At 45.6% G+C, this 20,818-nt stretch overlaps 1 protein-coding gene across 4 annotated transcripts in view; it reads right to left on the bottom strand.

Moving 5' to 3' along the window:
• NUP188 (nucleoporin 188) overlaps window positions 1-20,818 on the bottom strand; it is a 1,828,090-nt gene that overhangs the window by 402,341 nt on the left and 1,404,931 nt on the right. For all 4 annotated transcript variants that reach the window (XM_069609202.1, XM_069609203.1, XM_069609201.1 and 1 more), the window contains 3 exons: window positions 3,726-3,811; window positions 3,322-3,467; window positions 2,982-3,163 (listed from right to left, as the gene is read on the bottom strand). In XM_069609202.1, coding sequence (XP_069465303.1) covers window positions 2,982-3,163; window positions 3,322-3,467; window positions 3,726-3,811 — 414 coding nt within the window. The remainder of the gene's footprint in view (window positions 1-2,981; window positions 3,164-3,321; window positions 3,468-3,725; window positions 3,812-20,818) is intronic.

Genomic DNA, 20,818 nt, shown 5'->3' with positions numbered 1-20,818 from the left:
ATTTCTCTAATCTTTACACTGACCCAAGTTGTCAGATACTCTACATTCATCAAAACAATGGAGGTTGAAGTTCGTGATAGGCACCATTGAAGATCTTATAAGACTATCCAGTGCCTCAAGAGCAATGGGCCCTGATAGTTTGACTAATCACATGTTCAAATTACACCCCCATCAATGGGCGATTGTATTGAATAACATTTTTTCAAAATATAATCGTAAAACGTGTGATTCCAAACTGATGGTGCAAATCCCTGCCTGTACCCATCTTTAAGAAGGGTGACCGCTCTTCTCCCAATAATTACAGACCGATAGCGCTGCTTGATGAGCCGGGGAAGGTTTTTGCTAGGTTGGTCCTTCCATATTTTAATACGTGGACCCAGGAACAAGGTTCGAGAGACCCCAATCAAACGAGTTATGTTGTTGGTATGGGGACAGCGAGCAATTTACTCTGTCTAAATGCGATTAAGGAACAGGCTCATGCTCCAAGTCAACCAGTTTATTTTTCTTTCACTGATTTGCACACCACATTTGATTCGGTTTCAAGAGTGATTTTGAGAGCTAAACTTATACAAGCAGGTTGTCCATCTACTTTGAGGGACATTATACATGCCCTACACTTTAACACCTCAGTTCAAGTCAGACTATCGACAGAGGGCCTCCTTTCATCCTCCATTAACACATCACAGGGTTTGAAACAGGGGTGCATACTAGCATCCGCCATTTGCAATTTTTTTATACATGATATGAAGGATGCTTTTGCAAAAGTGATCTCAGACTCTCTCAAATTGAATGACACGATTCAAGCATTATTATCTGCTGATGATTTAGTACTCCTCTCTAATACTCTGATGGGTCTTCAGAAATGATTATACTCCTTGTCAAAGTACAGTGACAAGAACCAACTGACAGTAAATCCGTAAAAAAAAAAAAAAGAAAAAACGAAAAATCATAGCATACACCCCTAAACCATCTGCTCATAGCAAAATGCAATGGTCATTGAAAAATGCTCAGATCGAAGTGGTTCAGCATTATACATATTTGGGGATGATAATTGATGGAGAAAAACATAATAGATCTCACCTCTTGAATCTTGAGAGAAAATTAGCCACTGCCATATATATCAGACAAAGCAAATTTTAAAGAAATATGGCAAGCGCTCGCTAATACCGGCCTTAATGTACTATAATCAAAAAATTTGCTCTAGTTTATTATATGGCATGGAAACTAGAGAAATGTTGCCAACAACCGTTAACAAAATAGAGGGAACATTGAGACAAATCTTTAATCTCCCACAGTGTATCCCTGTTGCTCGTCTGAGATATGAACTGGGACTTATTTCTCTCAATGCTTTATATCACTGGCGACTCTGCTCTGTTTCGAAAATGTCTTATTTCAAATGATTCAAACATTGTTCTTAAAGTATTGTCAAAATATGTTCGCCTGTCAAATCACTCCTTTATTGACAAGTGGAGCTTGTGCGTTTACCGGACTTTGGTTCATGCAGATATCACTATTGAAGCATTGACCAGAGATCGGGATAGAGCCAAACGTAAAGTATATCTGGCAGATTGGATTGAGACACAGGACATGTGTCCAACTTACATGCACTTTGCATGTAAACCATTTGGCATAAAAAAGACATCGTGTCACGGAACCCTATCTCGGTAAGGCACCAAATCCATCTGTCAGATGCTCTATTTTGCACCTTAGGCTAAATTTATAGCTGACTCGTGACCTATTAGCTGAACGGAAAATGATTAAATCAGAAAAAAAATGTCTGGCAATTTTGTATTGATATAACATGTAAAGAAACATTACAGCATTTGATCATTGACTACCCGGCTCTGATAACAGCAAGACAAAAGTTCTTTAGTAAGCACTATGAATATTTTGTGGAAATGAACCCGGATCATAGATGGCCAGTGATTTTGTCAACTTCTTTCATCAGTATTAGAATCTCAACTGTCCATTTTTTGATGGCAGTGGCCCTGGGAAAAACCACTGAGGTTGACCTAGACTAAACTTTAACTAGAATGCTAAAAGAGAAATGTATAAAATCTGTTATGATGCTACTGAGATGTAATGTGCATTGCACAAATTATTTAGATGATTATTTGTTTATTATTTTGGTGATTCAAATGTAATTAGTTGGTTTTAAGAATTTTATTTTATAATTATTGTTAAATCTTAAGATCTGAATTTGTAACTGACGGTATAAATTTTAATGTTGTTACTTTTTCTTATTTTCATATTATAAAATGTAATTTGTGAAGAGTTCAATGAACTAAAACACACAAAAAAAATAGCTACCAGGATCTATGTTTGGCTCCCCATGCCAACTGATGCAGAACAAACATACCTATTTGAATTTAACTCTGTGTGTTTGGCACAACCTAAAAATAAACTTTAGTATATAGCTATATGACACAAAGCATAAGAGGTCACAAATAATGGGCAAAATTATATGTTTGCAACTTATGTGAAAATTAGATTTGTGGAATGCTATGTACTAGCTTCCTAGTCACTGATTAAGGCCGGATACCCCGGAGCTGGCATTTGCTCCTGCTTATCCAATCCTAATTTCGACCCCTGTACCTTAGGCTTCCGATAGTGGACATTCACTTATTCTGTGCTTTTTTATGCTACTTTGTACCTTCTTTTCCTCCCCCTGCCCTGTTGAAAGAATAGATCTGTCTGCTCATCTACAGCTAGCGCTTGGGGAGTCTGGCAGTATATAGAGTGCTTTGCAAATAAGGTGGGGATTGTTCTGCCTGAATCCTAAACATAAGGGTGTAGGAAATGCCTAATGAACATTGTCCAGGGGTCATATTACTGTGGACACCCAAATTAAAGCTTAGTAAATGAAGTGCAATACTTCAGGCTAACCACTGGATGGAAAACTATACACAGCATGCAAATCAACAGATTCATAAACTGTAAATATGAGCTATACAATGCAAGGCAACACCTTTTTGTCTTACCCCATCCCTCTGATCCTTGTGCTTTAGGCGGGGCCCGTCATCTGTCTCCATAGAATCCTTGTCCTCCATTACCTCGTCAGTGGCAAGTCCATGGCGCGTCTGGTCCAGCAGTGCGACAGCTTCATCCTGGATTGTCTCACACAGGCTCAGCACCAGCTGGGGGTATTGCGGTATCTGGCTTGCTGAGTACAAGAGGTGTCGACTGTCACACATATGTGGAAAGGCACACATCCCCACAAGGGCTCACCAATCTGAGTGACCTCTGCACTAAATGTTTATACGACTGGTGTCATTGCATGTGCAAAGCTAACCCCAATTGCCTCCTACATAATTTACTCACTTTTCAGCTGTCGCATCTGAAGCACAGTGAGAATGGCTGCCAGGACCTTCGCTTTAGTCTTCTCCATGAGCTGAGGGTCAGCTTGCAGTGCCCCCTCCAGGATCTGAATCAGCGAGGGGAGGATGTCTTCAGCGGAACCCAAATCACTGTAAAGGAATGGGGCAGAGAGGATAGTTACAGCATCAATCTATAGGAACTACTAATACACTTACATCCTCGGTCGATTTCATCAAATAGCAGAGAAGTGCAACTTTACCCATGGTCATAGAGTATATATTAGTGCAAGTGTGCTTGTAGAACAGTTTATACAAGAAGTCTGACTCAAACACGGCTTGTCCATTACCTTCAAACACTTTACACAGACAAAAGCACAAATGGAAAACAGCTGCTTTGAGCACACCTACCGCGTCCACTGCTTGAGCAGGATCAAGAGCAATGTACAAAGCATGGATCCCAGGCGCAGGCAGGGCACTGATGTGGGCACCAGGAGCTGTGGAGAGATACAAGTCCGGTCCTGAAGTCATTTGCAGTAACAGATCTTGATCACAAGTATATTCATGCCATTAAGCAAGACGATATCTTTGCGATTGTGCAGTAAGCCTTTTTTAAAGAGCCTGGAGCCTCCCTGAACATTCTTTAGGCCCCCTAAGGGGCCGTTCCCAAGGTAAGGGGCCCCAGAAACAATATTTGTACTCAGCGGGGGTCAGGGAGATTCAGTATGAAAAACTATAAATACCACTGCCCTATACCAAATGTAAAGACTGGAGGGGGTATCTGTACTTCCGCCCCCTAATTGGTAGGGCAAAGGCACAGAACACCCAAGCAAGGATCCCAATTTGGTAAAATGTGGTGAGCAGACAGGCGCAAGCTTTCAGGAGGTGGATGCAGGCTGGTTTTTAAGTACAGTGAATTCCCAAAGCCCCCACAAAGGAATGTCCACATACTATGTTATGTGATAACACAGCTTCTTTACATAAAAGAAGGTTGCTACCTCTACCATATATATACACACATAAATAATAACACTTTGTACTTGGAATACTTATTCAAAGAAAGGCAAATACATACACTTAAATCCAGTGGTGCACTAACTGCAGACAGTTTTAAATAGGCATGTGGATCCTTCAGTGAGGAGTAACAGCATATAATATAGTTTTATAGACTTCGCCCGAAGGCCATATCGGGCGTTATGGGTCCTGAAGACTGAGTTAAAGGCCCGACCGCAGCGAGGGCCTTTAACAAGGTATGAGGACCCATAACAACGGTAGGGATGATGGCAAAGATGTCCTTTGAAATGTTCTTAGGCAGCTTGGAACTTTCGCAGCTCTGGGTGTCCATCAGCACTATGCCAGGGTACCCCCTCTTCTGGGTGGTAGACCGCAACGCCTTCCAGCGGTCATGAAATGCACCTCCGGACCCCAGACGACACCAATGGACTTCTTCGACTCGAGATGTCGGGAACTCCTCTTCAGGATTCACAAAGACCCCTTCTCCAGACTGCAGGCACAGACGACTGGCTTCCAGGGCACTTTGCATGAAGAGTAGCAGGTTGCACGATGTTTGCTTGTAGCTCGGGAGAGGTCTCCTTCGCAGGTCCTCTCTGGATCAGTCCTTGGGAGACACAACAGCTTTCGGATTACTTAAAGAAAATGCAGCAGCAGACTTCTCCTCCAGCGGGGCTTCAAGGAATAGCATCTTCTTGCTAAGCTTCGACTTCAGCTTCTGAACAAATTAGTGAGAGGTCCCCAGATATACACATCCGTCCCTCATTCACTCTGGCTGAACCAGGCTCAGTCAGCCAATCATGCGGAGGGGCATTCATGCAGGTAGGCAGTCAGCCAGCCAATCAGGCTCACAGGCATTCGGGCCATTCACTCCACCCAGACACCCATAACAAAGAATGTGGATAGGAGCTAGTACCCAGCCTTTCAGCACACTACACTGCATTCATGTCAGTTTCAGTCACAGCTCTCATTCATTGTGTCACACACACAGAAACCAGACACCCACAACAGAGAATGTGAGTATACTCCCAAATCGATTCACACAGGTCCCACCCCTAGTGTGTACCCACAACACCTGGGAAGGCTCCAGTCAGTGAGAGAGGCGGCAGCCCCAGAGCCATATATGGTATTTACCCCCAACAGCCAGTTAGGAGGAAGGGAACAGAGTCGGGACTTCCCAGGACTTTGTGCAAAAAGGTAAAAGGCAAGAAACCAAGAGGCCACAGGGGATAACTGCTATCAGGAATCCATTCATTCCTATGGCAGGGCCTGGGTGTCCCAAAATGGAGGACACTTAGAGCCACTGCCACCATACCATACAGTGCTCGATGGGCAACACACAAGTGCTCAAAAACACACATAATGGGTACAAGGGTGTACCCTCACCCACGGGTGCCATAAGGGTACCCCACGGGTGGTGTTCAGCAAAAGAATATGAAGAGCTGCAGTGCCAGAGGTCCAGGCTGGACCTCAGTGGCAGAAAACATAAGGAAAACACACACAGAGAAGTGGTAGGACAAGGAGGCCCTGTCCCTGGATAAGGCAGTTCCAGCATCACACCCAAGATCAGTTCTCTGCAGTGTTGGTGGGTAAGCTGCATTTTGTGGATTTGATCTGGCCATGCTGGTTGCATGCTGAGTCTTTGGCTGATCTCCAGTTTGTGTTTTTGGCTTCTGATTGTTCATGCTGGGCCATCTGACCCTAATTGCGTGCTAGGTCAGGCCTTCACTGCAGGGACTGTCTGCACAGAATGTTAATGTTTCTTCCTGCTGTTTACTCCAGAGGCACCTACTTTGTTGCTGATCTCTGCAGTCTCCTGAACACCCCACTTAATGTTTTTGTTTTGTTGGAAGCAACCTGCCAACTGTACCTAGGAAAGGTGTGTACTAAGCAGGTTGTTAAGCCTTCCTCGAGCAGACTTCTCAGAAGCATTCACTAGGATTACTTCCCTCTGGTTTCTGGGGTGTTGCATTATTCAAGATACTCTCCCTCTGGGATCCCCGTGATAAAGGCTCTAAGCAACTCACAGGCAGGTCGCAACCTCATTTTCCCATTGCTTTCTATTAGGGCTTCTCTTGCTGTGCTGCATCTTCTGGGGATCCTGGTTCTTGAAACACCTTCTGGAACTCTTTATTTGGGTCTACACTCTGGTCCTCTCTGGGGTGGTTTGCTGCCAAATCCCTACTGTATGGTGTAGAACTAGGACCGGTCTGCCTTTCCTATCTCACTTGATAAGGTTTTTAGGGACTGTTTGGTGCCTTACTAGAGGAATTCATCTATGATTTACAGTTCATTTCTGCCCGCATTCTGATTCTGGACTGCTCCTAGAGGGCACTGTGTTTAGGGCCCAAGTCCTTTGTTAGTTTCTTCTTTATTCCTTTCCCCACACACACTCCATTTCTTAAGCATTGCTCCTAGGGCAGCCTGTCCATAGTACCACCACTGTATGGTCAGAGTAAACTCATAAAAGTAAAGTGAATCTACGCTTAAAGTTTCCCCTGCATTCTTAGCACATAACTTGTCTGAATCTACTGACTGTGTGCATCTGTACCAGTAACTGTTTGGATCCGAATATATATGGAACAATTTACTTACCTGTAACTCCAGCACAGGTCTTGTATGGATTCACGTGCCCATGAATATTCCTCGTCGTCAGGCTGGGAATCTTTGGTAAAATTAAAGCAGTTTAGCTTTAAGCTAAAAACTGCTTGTCGCTTCTATAGCCTATCAGTGTCACTTCGGATCATACTGCCACAGGCAAGGACACTCGTCCTACTAAGCTCCAGCCCTGGTGGCCATCTTCAGATTTGGTAGCGCACGTAAGGTGGCAGTATTAACCAAGAAGAGCCAGAGAGGGGAATGAGGGAGGGTTTGCAAGTGAATACGTGCAAGACCCTTGCTGGAGAACAAAAGTTACAGGTAAGTTACCTGTTCCTGCTCCAGCATTGTATCTTGCATGGATTCACATGCTTATGAATACAATTATACAGCAGTATACACAACCAAGGGTGGTGGCAAGGCTCTTAGAAACAATACCTTAACCTTGGAACACACTCACCTCAAACAAATAATTGCGCCGCACTGCTTGGCTGACCCAGGACTCCTCCCTGGAATCCCTGTCGACACAGTAGAATCTCGTGAAGGTGTGCATAGACCTCCACGTAACAGCCCTGCAGATGTCAAGCAGGTGTCACCATAGAGCAACACTGTTGTTGCTGCGATGGCTCTGGTGGAGTGGGCTCTTGGCCGGCTGGAAGTGGTCTTTTGGTCAGATGATGACAGTGCATGATGCAGCTGGAGAGCCATCTGCATATGGAAACCTTAGACAGGGCCTTCCTGTGTCCCAGAGGTTCAAAATTGACAAAATGCAAAGACGTTATCCGTAAGTCTTTAGTGCCTGCCCCGGAGAACTTGAGGGCACAAGCAACGTCCAGCGGACGTAAAGCCCTTTCAGCAGGCATAGAAGGGTTCGGAAAAGAAACTGGCTGTAAGCCGGGTCAGTGGACTAATGCATCCTCTACAGCAGCATGGGTTTGATCTCATGGCCACATGTTTGAATCCCGGCAGGTCCACTCAGCCCTTCACCCTTCCGAGTACGATAAAATGAATACTATTGAGTTGGGTAACAAACATCTGTTATCTGTCAATAGCGGCAAGATACCCCTCTGGGTGTGACCGTGCGCTCGACAAATACTCCTGTTATGTTATGTTAGGACCAAAGGCTTGTTGAGATGAAAGTCTGAAGGAACCTTTGGCATGAGGGTGGGATGAGTCCATAACACCTCTTTAGTAGCGTGAAAGGACAAGTATGGCTGCAAGCAGGAGAGGGCCTGGATCCACCTGACCCGCCCGGCCGAAGTGATCACCACCAAGTCTTCCACGATAGACACTTCAAAGGGGCATGATGCATTGGTTCAAAAGGAGGCCGCATGAGCATAGTTAATACCACGTTTAGTTCCCAAGCTGGTGCAGGAGCTTTCAACGGCAGATAATTCCCGGAGAGGCACTTTAACTCCTTGACGAGCCTGTGCGATCACAGGTAGAGCTTGCCTGGCACCCGTGTATACCGGGATATGGCAGCCGGATGAACCATGATGGAGGTGTGAGCCAGCCCCGCCTTAGCCAGCGAGAGCTGATCAGGAAGAATCTGCAGAGCAGTTATCCGCAGAGGCGTAATCTTCTGCACCCTGCACCACACTGTAAAGTGCTTCCATTTGTGCCTGTAGCAAGACAATACATCAGGAGTTCTGGCCTTGGCCAGGATATTCTCGCACTCCAGCGGCAAGGAATCGTGGCCAAACTCTAGGGCTGTAGGAGGCTCAACAATGCTGGGTCGTGGTGCAGTATTGTTCTGTTTTCTCTGGAGAGAAGGTCAGGAACCAGAGGCAGTAGGATGGACGGCACCACTGACAGCTGGAGAAGATCCGGATACCAGATCTGCTGCGGCCACGGCGGTGCAATAAGGATCATCCTGCAACGGCACCATCTGAGTGTGATGATCACGCATAGTAGCAGTTGAATTGGAGGGAAGGCATACAGGAAGAGCCCATCCCATGGGAATGAGAAGGCATTTGCTAGACTACTCGGCTGGGAATATCTGCTGGAAAACATTCAGCACTTGGAGTTGGCAGCTGTCGTGAAGTGGTCAATCTGGAGAGGACCCCACCTGCTGAAGAGATGTGGCATTTGTGCCTGTGGAAGCTCCCTCGTGACAGGACTACAGATCCCTGCTGAGCGAGTCTGCAATGGTGTTCTTGACACCTGCCAGGTGAAGAAGAACAAGGAACATGTCCTGAAGAATGGGTCAGTACCACAGGCACTGGGCTTCAAGGGAGAGAGCGGGGGAGCATGAACCGCCCTGTTTCAGGATGTAAAACATGGTGGTGGTGTTGTTTGTGAAGATCTGCAGCACCTTCCCCTGTAGCTGGGGCTGGAACGACTGGAGGGCCCAGGAGACTGCCCGGAGCTCAAGGACTTTTATGAGCAAGTCCTTCTCCTCCGTGAGCCGGAGGCCTCGGGTGCAAGACTGTCCTGTGTGAGCCCTCAACCCTCCAGAGAGGCATTGGCCATGACTGTAGCCTGGTATGGAGGGACCTGGAAAGGAGCTCCTTCCATCAGATGTGGACTAACAGACCACCAATGAAGAGCTTGACGGAATGCCTGATTGAGGGCAATCTTGTCTGGGCACGTGCCTGTGACCTGCTGGCACCTAGGAATTCCTGGAGTGGCCGCATCTGGAGCCTGCAAAAGGGTACCAGATGGATGCAGGAGGACATCATGCCCAACCGGGATTTGATTGACCGGACTGGGGCGATGGATGCAGTCGACATCTGCTGAACCTTCCCTAGGATGGTCTTCACCCTCTCCTTCGAGGGGGTTGCTAAACCAGAGATTGTGTTGAACCGGGTGCCCGGGAACAGAGCATTCTGTGATGACACAATGCAGGCCTTTGGATACCTGATGGAGAAACTGAGCAAAGTCAGGTGGTGTATGGTCTCCCTTGTGTGCTGGGTGCCGGTCCGTGGGAGCAGGTCCAGATGAGCCAGTCTTTCAGATAAGGGTAGACGTGTATCCCTTTGTGGCGTAGGTGCGCTGCGACCGGGGCAAAGCATTTTGTGAATACCCTGGGAGCAGATTTATGTCCAAGGGCAAGGCTTTGAATTGGTAGTGCCGCCTGTGATGAATGTAGTGATGTCTCCAGTGTCTCCCCTGGGAAGGTCTCCCCCTTTTGGCCAGGGAAGGGCGGCACAGATCCTCGAGCAGGGGGCGAGACTAGTTGGCCCCACTAGTACAAGGGGCGAAGCACTGACAAGGGTCTTCGGGGATCAGATAGAGGAGAATGGCTTCAATAACGTTAGACGCTAAAAGAAATACACAGGTACTCTTCATAATTCAGTGTTTGTCAAGACTTCAAGCCCTCTCCGAACTGCCTTTAGCCAGGGATGTGTTTTTGGATTTTAAAGGCTTGCCAGGTGAAAAACTGTCTCTAGAGCCTTGAACTCATGTTGCACTAACCACTTTTTTTCCTCCCTTTAAGTGTTTTTTTCATTAGCAATCCAATTGACGTGGAATTGAATATGCCTAGCATTCACCTGCTCCACTGCTTCTCGAGTGGAGATCAAGGCTCTCTGTAGTTATTAAATGTGGGTCAGACCTGATTCTTCTTATTATCTGATAACAGGGTGCTGCATTCCACCTAATGGAGAGCTGAGGTCTGTCCACTTCAATTAGGGTAAGAGAGAGTCTGGTTTTGTAACACCAATTGGGAAGCTTCAATGACAGCCGGAGTGCCAGATGGTCACCATAGCCTACATCACAAATGCAAACCGCCTCCACTTCTCTATAAAGTGCAGAAAACACAAAAGAATAATCAATAAATTATCTGAGATTACCTCGTGCCCACGAGTAGTGATGTGTGTGCACATCCGGGAGCACCATTTGGATATCCCAAGTCATAGAATAATCAATCCACTTCTGCCCATTTCGCATTGTGATGGAGGTTGGGTACCCCTGGTTCATTCCGTTACTAGGCGTTACACCGTAACAGGTTGAATTGAAATCACCAGCAACAACAATTTTAACCTGTGGATTGCAAATCATTGCTCCTTCAAAAATCATATCCAAGTGATCGCTCATATCCCCAAACAGTACTATTGTTTGGTTCCAGCATATATATATATATAACTAAGACGCAAGCCATGGGCGCACCTTAAAGAGAAAGTTCGACAGCTAGAATAGATTCATCCTGATTAATCAGACTAGATGATAGTTTACAGGAATTATTAATCAGCACCGCAAGACCACCAGACGGTCTCCCCAATAACCCTCTCGTAGCGACTCGAGTATATGATTCATAACCTTCAACGTCAAAACGGGTCATATGCATTGTTTCCTCTAGCATTATAACTTCTGGTCTTCTGCATTGGTCAGTCTGTTTAAACCATAAAAAGAAGTTTCTTAGCCCACAAGAATTCCAGGACACAAAACTTAAAGGTATTTTCATTAAGCTAGAGGTTGCATTTTTGCCGTAACTGGCGGATTGCCAATGGGTGTGTGAGATCCCGTAATGTCACCTATTGCTGCTGCAAAGGCAAGCAATTGTCTCATCATGTCCTCATTAATCTGCAGGGGTAGGCCATGCGGTAACAATCCTGGGGCAGACTCAACAATCTGCAACAGAGTTTCCACAAAAATTGGAGTGAGACCAATATGTACAAAGTTATCTCTTTGGTCCCATATTAATTTCATGATTATATGGGAATGAGAGAGTCAAATACGATTATTGTGGTTGGTAGCTAGTCTTATCCAGTCGATATCGTCCGATCTTAATTTTCTTTTAGACGGTATGGCCTGGAACGCTCTAAGCATGTATGACCTATTTAGACTAGCTTTCCCATTACTGGTAGTATCACTTTCCCAACCCATTATAGACGGCATATCAAGCGTCAATACCCGATCAGGTGGAAATGACTACCACTCTCTCACGCCCATCGCTTGCCTCGCCAGAAGTCGGGGCAGCTGGCAAGTAGGGAGATTTACTTTCTTGATTCATAAAGTTACTATCAATCGCTAGTAGCCCCCCTCCATTGGACCTAGCAGCGCCCACAATTAACATTTCAGAATCCTTTCCATCCGAATCAGTGGATTTACCTTTTTGGATAGCTGGATCCTCAATTGCCCTATCCACCTCCTTTAATGCCTTCATAGTCAGGCTAGAGGTGGGTTCCCCAGCACCACTGGCCCTTCCTATTTTAGTGTTCTTTCTAGGGCCTTGGCCAGCATCAGGACCGTTTAACATTTAGTTGCTTTTTTATTGTTAATTATGGGATAGAATTTCGAGAACACAGTCTGTGTTTGAGTGGCTGCACAAAGGAGGGGTCCGGGACACCATGGTCGCCAACATTCACTAGACAACAGTTTTTTTTATATGGAGTCTGAGATAGTTATGGTTATTTTCTGTCTTTACTTTTTTTCAGCTTAAGATTTTTAAGTAGTTTTCCTGATGCTTCGGATTCCTCATTATTGATGTTCAATAATGCTTTTGATTCCTCATCAAGTTGTTGGAGGTCAATGATAACCTTGTTTTCAGAGATATTACCCAATTCTTTTATATAGGAGCCATGATTGTCAGTTTTTTTAACGGTACATTTTTCGTTTTTTTTTAATTTGGCCTTTTCGTTTTTGAGCTCTAAGGGACAGTCTTTTCTCCCTATGTGTAAGCACAACAATAGGCCATTCCGCACTCTACAGATTCGGGTGATCAATGATAATTAGGTCCGGCGACACCTGACCCTCCGCTGTTAAGATCAATCAGGTCTTTCAACTCTGATGGACTGTCCAAACCTTCTCTAACGTTTTGGATGGAGTAAGAGGTCGAGTGGCCCTCAACCTGAGGAATATGCAGTTCCTGTAGCTTTGCCTCTTTCATCTCCCTTATATCATTCATAATTTCCTGTACGGCATAAACATTGTTGGCAACCACCTGAGCCAATTCCGGATCTACCTTCTCCACCATACTCTCATTCTTATGGACCCTGGATGCAGCCATCTCCGCAAAGGACTTAATATCATTGCCTACCATCCTGGACTCACCTGGAGTTTCTGTGGCTTTAGTCCCCCTGGCTGCCAATTTCATATCACCAAGGGCAAGGGCAGAGACTGCATCACATGTGAAAAGAAGACCTTCAATTCGATTAATTTTACACAAGATCTCTGTTAATGATGCCGTCATGACACCAATTTCCCAATGAGTCTGCTCGTGCCCTTTGTCTAACAAGTTCAAGATCCGAGACATCACTGGGCGCTAAGAGAGGCAGCATCTCGCGTAAGAAGTTCAAAAGGAGAACCCAGTTCAGGCTCACTCAACCCAACCATATGTATCGATGTGCCTGAATCATGATCCAACAGCATCATTTGCTCATAAGGATCCATGTTCAGGATCTCTGAGGTTGGCAAACTAGACTTCTGGTTATAGGTAGCCCCTACGATTATTTGATCATTATGTAGATCCCTGAGGGCTCTGCTGCAAACCAAACACACCTCAGTCCGCAGGGGGATTTTGCAATTGAGATGAGATTGATTGCTAAACATAATAACATTTTCAACCCCGGTCCTCTTTTGCGTGACCGGGGTTGAGGGACCAAGAAAGAAAGAGCCTCATACGTTTCCCAAGCTCGGCCTAAGTTACAGGTGTTAATATTGAACAATCAGAGATTCTATTTCGAAATGGTTCCACCCCCATCTTTCTCATTATCTCTGTTCTCATAATAGATTCCACTGCTCATCAAATAGCCCCTCATGTTCGATATCATTAACCCCATGGAGCCTAAAGGTTGTTGGCAAACCCTGGGCTTCTGCGTGGACTTGCACCAAAGCAGTAGTGGATAGTTGTCCGGTTGCCAAACCAGCCCCCATGCTCACAGCTGATTTCATGGAGCTATCAGGTGAGGGAAGTGTTTCTGTGCACACAGGAGTGCCTACTTCATCCCTATCCTCAGAGCAGCTCAATAGAACTGACTCCTCTCTTTCAGAGTTCTCAGACCCCATGACCGTTGGGTTAGATGCAGCAGACTGAGACTCGTGTAATTTGCTGCCGCTTCCAAGACCATTAACCATGATTCATGCCCAATAGTCACCCACTCGTTGGTAACTTCACAACCGGGTACAAATTGCCTTTGTTATGTAGGCTTAGCCCCAGGCGGGAAAAACCTTGCGGTAAAGCAGCTCCTTTCAATGCGAAAACAATTACTACATGAAATGCCCAAAACAGAGTAATTTCATCTTTGCATATACCGTATAATAAACAAACAAGACCATTCTCCTTGGACAGTTCCCCTCACCTTATCCTATCAATGGGAACTGGAGAGACTGGGACAAGCCCATAGGCAAATTACGGGCTGTGGCACAAGTATATTTACACAGACAAGCACATAAAAGTGTGCAATAGCTCCCCTCACACCCTAACAGCCCAACAGCCACTTGCGTGCCACTTCCGGGTGTGCGTACCCGTGCTGTTTTATAGGCGGGCAGTCAGACAGCCGAGGGGGGTGGGGTCACAGCGTAAGAAACGCTACGAAGAAAAGAAAGAGGAGAAAATTACTTATAGAAGCGATGAGTGATTGTCACAGCACAAGTCTCAGCATGTGGAAAAACATGTGGAAAAGGCAAGAAGATAATGATTTGTCCAATAGATCATCCGTGTTCCGTGTGCTCGTGTTATAACCGATGTGTTAACCTTGTGTTTTCCCCTTTTAACATTGCTGCAAATGTAACCGCAAATAAACACAAAAGTGAAAGTGCCCATTGAAGTGTATTTAGTATTCCTAAGTGTTCTATCGTAAATATCTGAAGTATTTAAAGTGATTCTGATGTAAATATAATATATACCATTTATATAAATATATGTGCAAGTGGTTCTTTGTTGTGCCTGTCTGGCTAAGATTCAATGTACTTACATACAGCTCACATCTTCCTCTTAAGATAAGCATGACTGCTCTGTGGGAGAAACCTGAAGGTGTCTCACTCGATAGTCCCCACTGATCTGTCATACAGGTGGCCAGGACACGGCCATCACTATTGGATCCTGTTCCTGGGGTTGGACCACTGAGGGAGGATCACCTGATGAGGGGTGGGACACTGAAGGGTGAGATGCGGTATCCCCTTCCTACTGACACCTTTACCCCATCCTGCCAAGTAGGATATGTAGAAACTCTGCCCACCCCGCCTTTCCTACACAAACAATTTCTCACACTGTGAGCGATAACGGACTAAGACCAGAGCCGTTTACCTGACATGTCCCAAAACAAGGGTGAGGCAGAGCCAGGGAATTGCTGACAACTGCACACACCTGACTTCCCTTTCCCTTCCCCATAGGGATAAAAGGCGGAGCACAAGAGCACACTTTGAGCAAGGCCGAAACGCACCAGGAAGCAGCTATTCCAGGACGGCAGTTGAAACGGAGAAGAAAATCAGCAAGACCCAAAAAGACGTCAAGAAGGGAGTTGCCCTTGCCCTCTTCAATTCAAACCCGCAAAGCCTTTGATGAAAGAAACAGAAGACCGGGAATCGCAGCTGGCAAATGGTGTGACGGATGTCAGCGGTACATGGAACTCTCCTGCACTAATAGCCAGGGCAGAGATACGTGGTTGCGATTGTGGTACCGCCCTTGACTCCAGTGGCAGAAGAAACGCCAACGACTTCAGCACAGCAGTGAGTCGAAGAACCCGACAGGGAACAAGACTGTGTTGGGCTCAAGGTTGCAGTGGCAACATTAGGAAGATAGAGGGACAAAGGTATTTTTTGTGAACAAACTTGTTACCAGAGAGAGTGGTCCGGCATTCAAACGTCTGCTACTCCTCTCCTGAATAAGAGAATGTGAAAACTACAAAGATATCAGAAATACGAATACCAAGAGGCCATAGGGAAGCCAGCGTGAAGTGGCAAGGTGGTCATACAAGGGTCAAGCTAAAATCCTTTGTACAATCCTAAATCTTTGATACGTTACGATTCTAAGACTGTGAGCCAGGGGTCCTCCATGAGTCCATACCATATGTTTACACCTTGCCCTGACTTAAAGGGAAGTGAAGCCTTCAGCTTCCCTTCATTGGCCTTTTGCTCATTTGTCACCGGGAAACTAGTCCTTCAGACTTGTCTTGTTATCTGTATGGGTAACCTTTTCATATTGCACAAAGCATCTTTCAATGCAGAAGTCCAATTGGGATACTTTTGTATCACCCTAGACTTACACCAAAGGGATTTCTAGCAGTTACATTTAGTGTGCCCATTCACGTTTACCGCGTTTGGCTACTAACAGTGGCTAGTGTCCTAAAATGGCTGTGCCATGAGCTTTTTAACTTTGTCTTTGTCCATTTCGCCCTTTGGCCTTCTTAGGTCAGGAATATCCCTTTTATGGTGATGCATTTGCCCGGGAAAGCTGCTGCTTTCACAGCCTAGTGCATGCCATGTGTGTATTGACCCAGGATCTGGGCTGGTCCAAATCCACATATTGGTTCCAGTGTGTTTGGTATGCATGCATAAGTCGGCCACACAGTGGTCCTGGATTGGACAAGTGCTGGTGTGAATGAGTGGTGCAGATCCTGTAATGTCTAATATCAAAACTTGTACTATTCATTGAACTCAAGCGTCAACATACAAGATATTACCCACCTCGAGACTTGATTGTTCCCCGGAGCTTGAAATTGTTCTATTGAAGGCTATGAGGTTCCTCCTAGGGATCCCTTCACCTCCCGCTCCAAGAGCCAGGACGCAAAGGTGCCCCCAGGGAAAACCCCCAAGGGGGGGGGGGGGGGGAGAAACCCTGTGTTGGGCTGCTAGGGCCCGTAGAATCCTGAGGACAGCTGGGATGATGTTCCTCAGCCACAGAGTAGTTGGTGATCGTCAGTGGAACAGGAAACTGGGTGTAATAATACAAAAGGTAACAGGCTAGTAAATACTTGAGAGTAGAGAGGATAAGGAAATGAGAATAGAGTGAAAACAAGTATTACCTGGGTGTTAATCGGTCAATCCTAAAAGTAAGAAAAAAGGCGGGAAGAGGCTCACTCCTAATCTAAATGAGCTAAAGAAGGATAAGGTTATTAATCTTCAAGTTTTGTGCTAGTGACTTTGTCTTGAAACACAAAATGCTTCCCTTACCGCCTGGGCCAATAAACCGAAGGAAAATCCCTTTCCTGTACTTCCGGGTAGGATCTCCTACTTCTTCTGGTGCAGTGGCTAGAATCAGAAGTGCTACGGGGAAAATAGGATTAGAACAATAATCTCCAGAGAATGATTGCCAAAAGTAAAGGGCCGTAAGAATAAGTACGTAGTAATGCACCTGATAGAGTCGCTGAAGAGACTAGCAGAACCCGTAAGGGTGGAAAGACCATTGGCTGGAAGCCCGGTGGGTTTCAGGAGCGTACAGCTACTCATAAAGAGAGAAGCAACGCGCCTTGCCACAGGTTGAGTGTCCGGATATACTGTGCGGAAGTCTGGGGGCGTGGCCAACCTTCGGTTGAGATCCGGTAAAAACGCTAGAGCGTTACAGCTCGTTCCGGGTGTTTGCGGAACAGCTCGCACAGCGTACGAGAGTCGGGATATAGAACCGACAACCATACTAGGTGTAACAAAATCCTTGCTATTGGAGGGTTGAGTTTGATCACTCACATGAATTTAGACTAAGAAGAGGAGTCCTGTAGCCATTCCAGGAGATCAGAAGAGGAGCCAAGTATCCTGTACAGCTGTGCAGATGACAGAAGGCCCGAGGACAAATCCCAAAGAGGCCTTGCGACCATTCTTGCTGCTGTCCCGGTGAAGCCCTGCTGGACAACCAGATCTCAGACCCTTGCTGGTGCTGCAACCCTTTGGACTGGTGGGATCATTCAGTCTCGACGTCTTCTCAAAACCCTGCAGCCGGGAGACTTTGGAAGTGGCCCTGGAGCACCTGACTAGCTCAGTTTTGGCCTATCATGCCAGTAGTGTCACTGTTCCGCGTTTTTACTCCGAACTTCAGGAATCTCAGACTAGTCCTAAAAGCTGCCTTCCTGCCAAGTTTCAGCATCCCAGCAGTGACGGGTCTTGTTCTGGAAAGCATCCTTTCTTCGCGACTGGTGAGACGCCTGCTGTCGCCTATGTGTGGTGAATGTCGCTGGAACTGGCCTTTCCCGTCTGGTAGAGTGTGCTGAAGAGTCCTGCATCAGTGCCTGCTGCATTTCTTCGCTGTAAAGGGTTGCACTCAGCTCCTGGAACCGACTGGAAACTTCCTTGCACCCGCAGCTCCTGGACATCTTCTACTGGATGCAACAACGGGAAAACCTATGTCCAGCGACCCCCATTTGACCTGCCAAGTTCATAGGGAAAATTTGGATTAACTGCGGTGAGTAGTCGCAATACTTAACAGTGCCCCTATCTCCTCCATTATAAAGTCTGTGAAGAACTTTGATTTACATTCCATTCCTCTGCTTTTTAAAGTTTGTTGAAAAAGCTGTTTTAGAAGCTAGGGAAAGTATTTTACTCAACTGTCAATCTCTCCAGATTTCTGGAACAACCTTCACACCCAGAATCACATTTACGAACAGGGTCCCTTCTTTTATGGACATTTAGACTGCTTCTAAAGGTACTTTGTGACCTTTTGGGCACAAGGCCCCATTTAACTTGGGGATGGACTCAAAGTTAGGGCTTCTATTCCTGTGGACTGGTTATACAATTGATTGACTTACCTTCCAGGTTTAATGGTGAATTGTATTAACCAACTGTGACTGTATATATGTTTTATATTTAGAATGTTGCGTGATAATACTACCCGCTTAATTCATTTTGATAGTGTGTTTTGGCCTATAATATTGTACTTACTGTCTAAGTAGAATCATTGTGTATTTCGCTGTGTGGCCTCATTGTGGACCCATGACCCAACTCACCTCTGCAGAGACTTACAGCATCATTACAAGTTTGGTGGCATCTCGGCGGTAACCACCAAACGGTATTGCTGTTACCACCGCTTGGTCCAGCGGTATTACCACCAGATTACAAGTGGTGGTAGGCTGTGTTAGTCCCTTTAATTGGCGCCCATAGGACTCCATGGGGATTCCGGCGGTATTTCTGCAGGTTTGGCAGTTTTTGGACAGTAAAGTGGAGGAGTTACCACTGCATTACCACCATTTTATTTTCCCCACTGCCAAACTCGTAATGAGGCCCTTAGCCTTAACCCCTCTCCATGCTTACCTTGATTAGTTTGGATAAACTCCCAGAGTTCCACAGTTCACTATTACTAGAAATATATCTTAACACTCCCATCCCAGGACATGGCACAAACAGCAAATGTTATAAGTAAATGAGCTAGGGAAAGCCCCACCCACTTCTACCGTGTGGGCCTGGAACTGTACTGCAATGGTGGCCTGGGAGGGTGAATGTTCATGTTAGGGGGCTTTGTTCCTGCGGTCGCACATTTATGTCCTGATGTGAGGAGGGGCTGGGTCCCTCGAGGAGTTAGGTGTTTGCTGCCGTGCTCTTGCAGCACCATCTGGCCTCCCTGATCACTGTATTTGGGTCTCACTTCTCTGCCAGCAGCATGTTGCTGGAGCCTGGGGAGCTGCTTGGTGGTGGTCGGGGTGCAGCTTTTCCATGGCTGGTGTAGTGCATTTGACAGAGGCTCTTGCTATGCTGGCCATTGCTTCTTTGTTTGGAAGAGTTGTCACTAGGTGCAATCAGAAAAAACTGGCAAGCATTTAAGTTGGAGGTTACAGGAGGACCTACATTTTTGCATTTCCTCTACAAGGCCCAGATCGAGCTGTTCATCGTTGAGGTCTTCCAGCTGAAACTCATTGCTCGATACCTTCAAGGCTTTTTGGGGACACTGGAAATCCGCTGTCCTGCCCTCCCCCAGGAGATGAGCGCAGAGCTGTCAACTGACCCGCAAGAAACAAACCCTCTGGGCAGCAAATGTGCCAGGAAACCTGTGTGCAGGGCAGGCTGAGAAAAAAGGATATTGCTTACTAAAGTGATGAAGATTTTGCATGCAAAGCGAGCCTTTCAACTACATACAATAGCCTTACTGAAGTCTGCTTCTGCCAGTGACAGTGTCCTCCCGCAACCTCCTATAGCAAACATGTATCTGAAGAAATGAAAAAACAACAGTTGTTGCTACAGCGATTGTCCGATTGCTTAATTAGTGACCAGACTGCTTTGGTATTTTGTTGACAAATAAATCTGATCATGTTCAGATTCACAAGATTATAATTCTCTATGCGTACTCCTTTAAGTTTCTCTTTATAGGCTTGCAAGATTAACATTTTCTGCATGTGAAAGCTTTGGACGCTGTGGATTTTAGTCCTCAATGATCTTAGATCCCTATTTTTAGATCTGTTCAATAACTTGATTTTATAATCAAATATATGCCTATTAAAGGATTGCCTTCTATTTTTGTTTGTTTACTGATCAAGTAATTTAGTGCTTTGAAGACTAGGTCAGAAACTATTTCCTCACCTCGAAGTAGGGAGATTGTACTTAGGAAACCGTACTCTTGGTGTTTGAGTTCTTGATATACCAGTGCAGTAATCTGACAACATAGTTCAGGATTCCATCTTAGAGATATCGAGGACTGGTCAGGTTCTAGAAGTTCCAATTGCGAGTGAACGACATGCAATGGAACTTTGAAATTCATTGTAAGTTGTATCGGAGTATGGTCGCTAAGAGCTATGTCATAGACAACTATCGGGCTCGTCATACATTTTACAGATTCAGATACGCAAAAAAGTCTATTATGGAACGTTCATTACCCCTTCTCCAAGAAAACTTAGGGCCATTAATGGCTGCTAGAACAAACTCCATATCCCAGTCAGCAAAGAAAGAAACCCATTTATTTCCTCTAGTCCTTGCCTGAATGGTACCAGAGTTCCAAGTATCAGCAGATTGTATTTGTTTATCTGCTATACAATATGAATTAAAGTCACCCATAATTATTATGTCACATGTACCCTTTTGAGCATAGATAGATTCTAAGA

The sequence above is a fragment of the Ambystoma mexicanum genome, chromosome 8, assembly GCF_040938575.1.
Source record: "Ambystoma mexicanum isolate Mex_15411 chromosome 8, UKY_AmexF1_1, whole genome shotgun sequence".
Classification (NCBI taxonomy): Eukaryota; Metazoa; Chordata; class Amphibia; order Caudata; family Ambystomatidae; genus Ambystoma; species Ambystoma mexicanum.
This window is presented reverse-complemented; position numbering and strand designations above follow the sequence as displayed.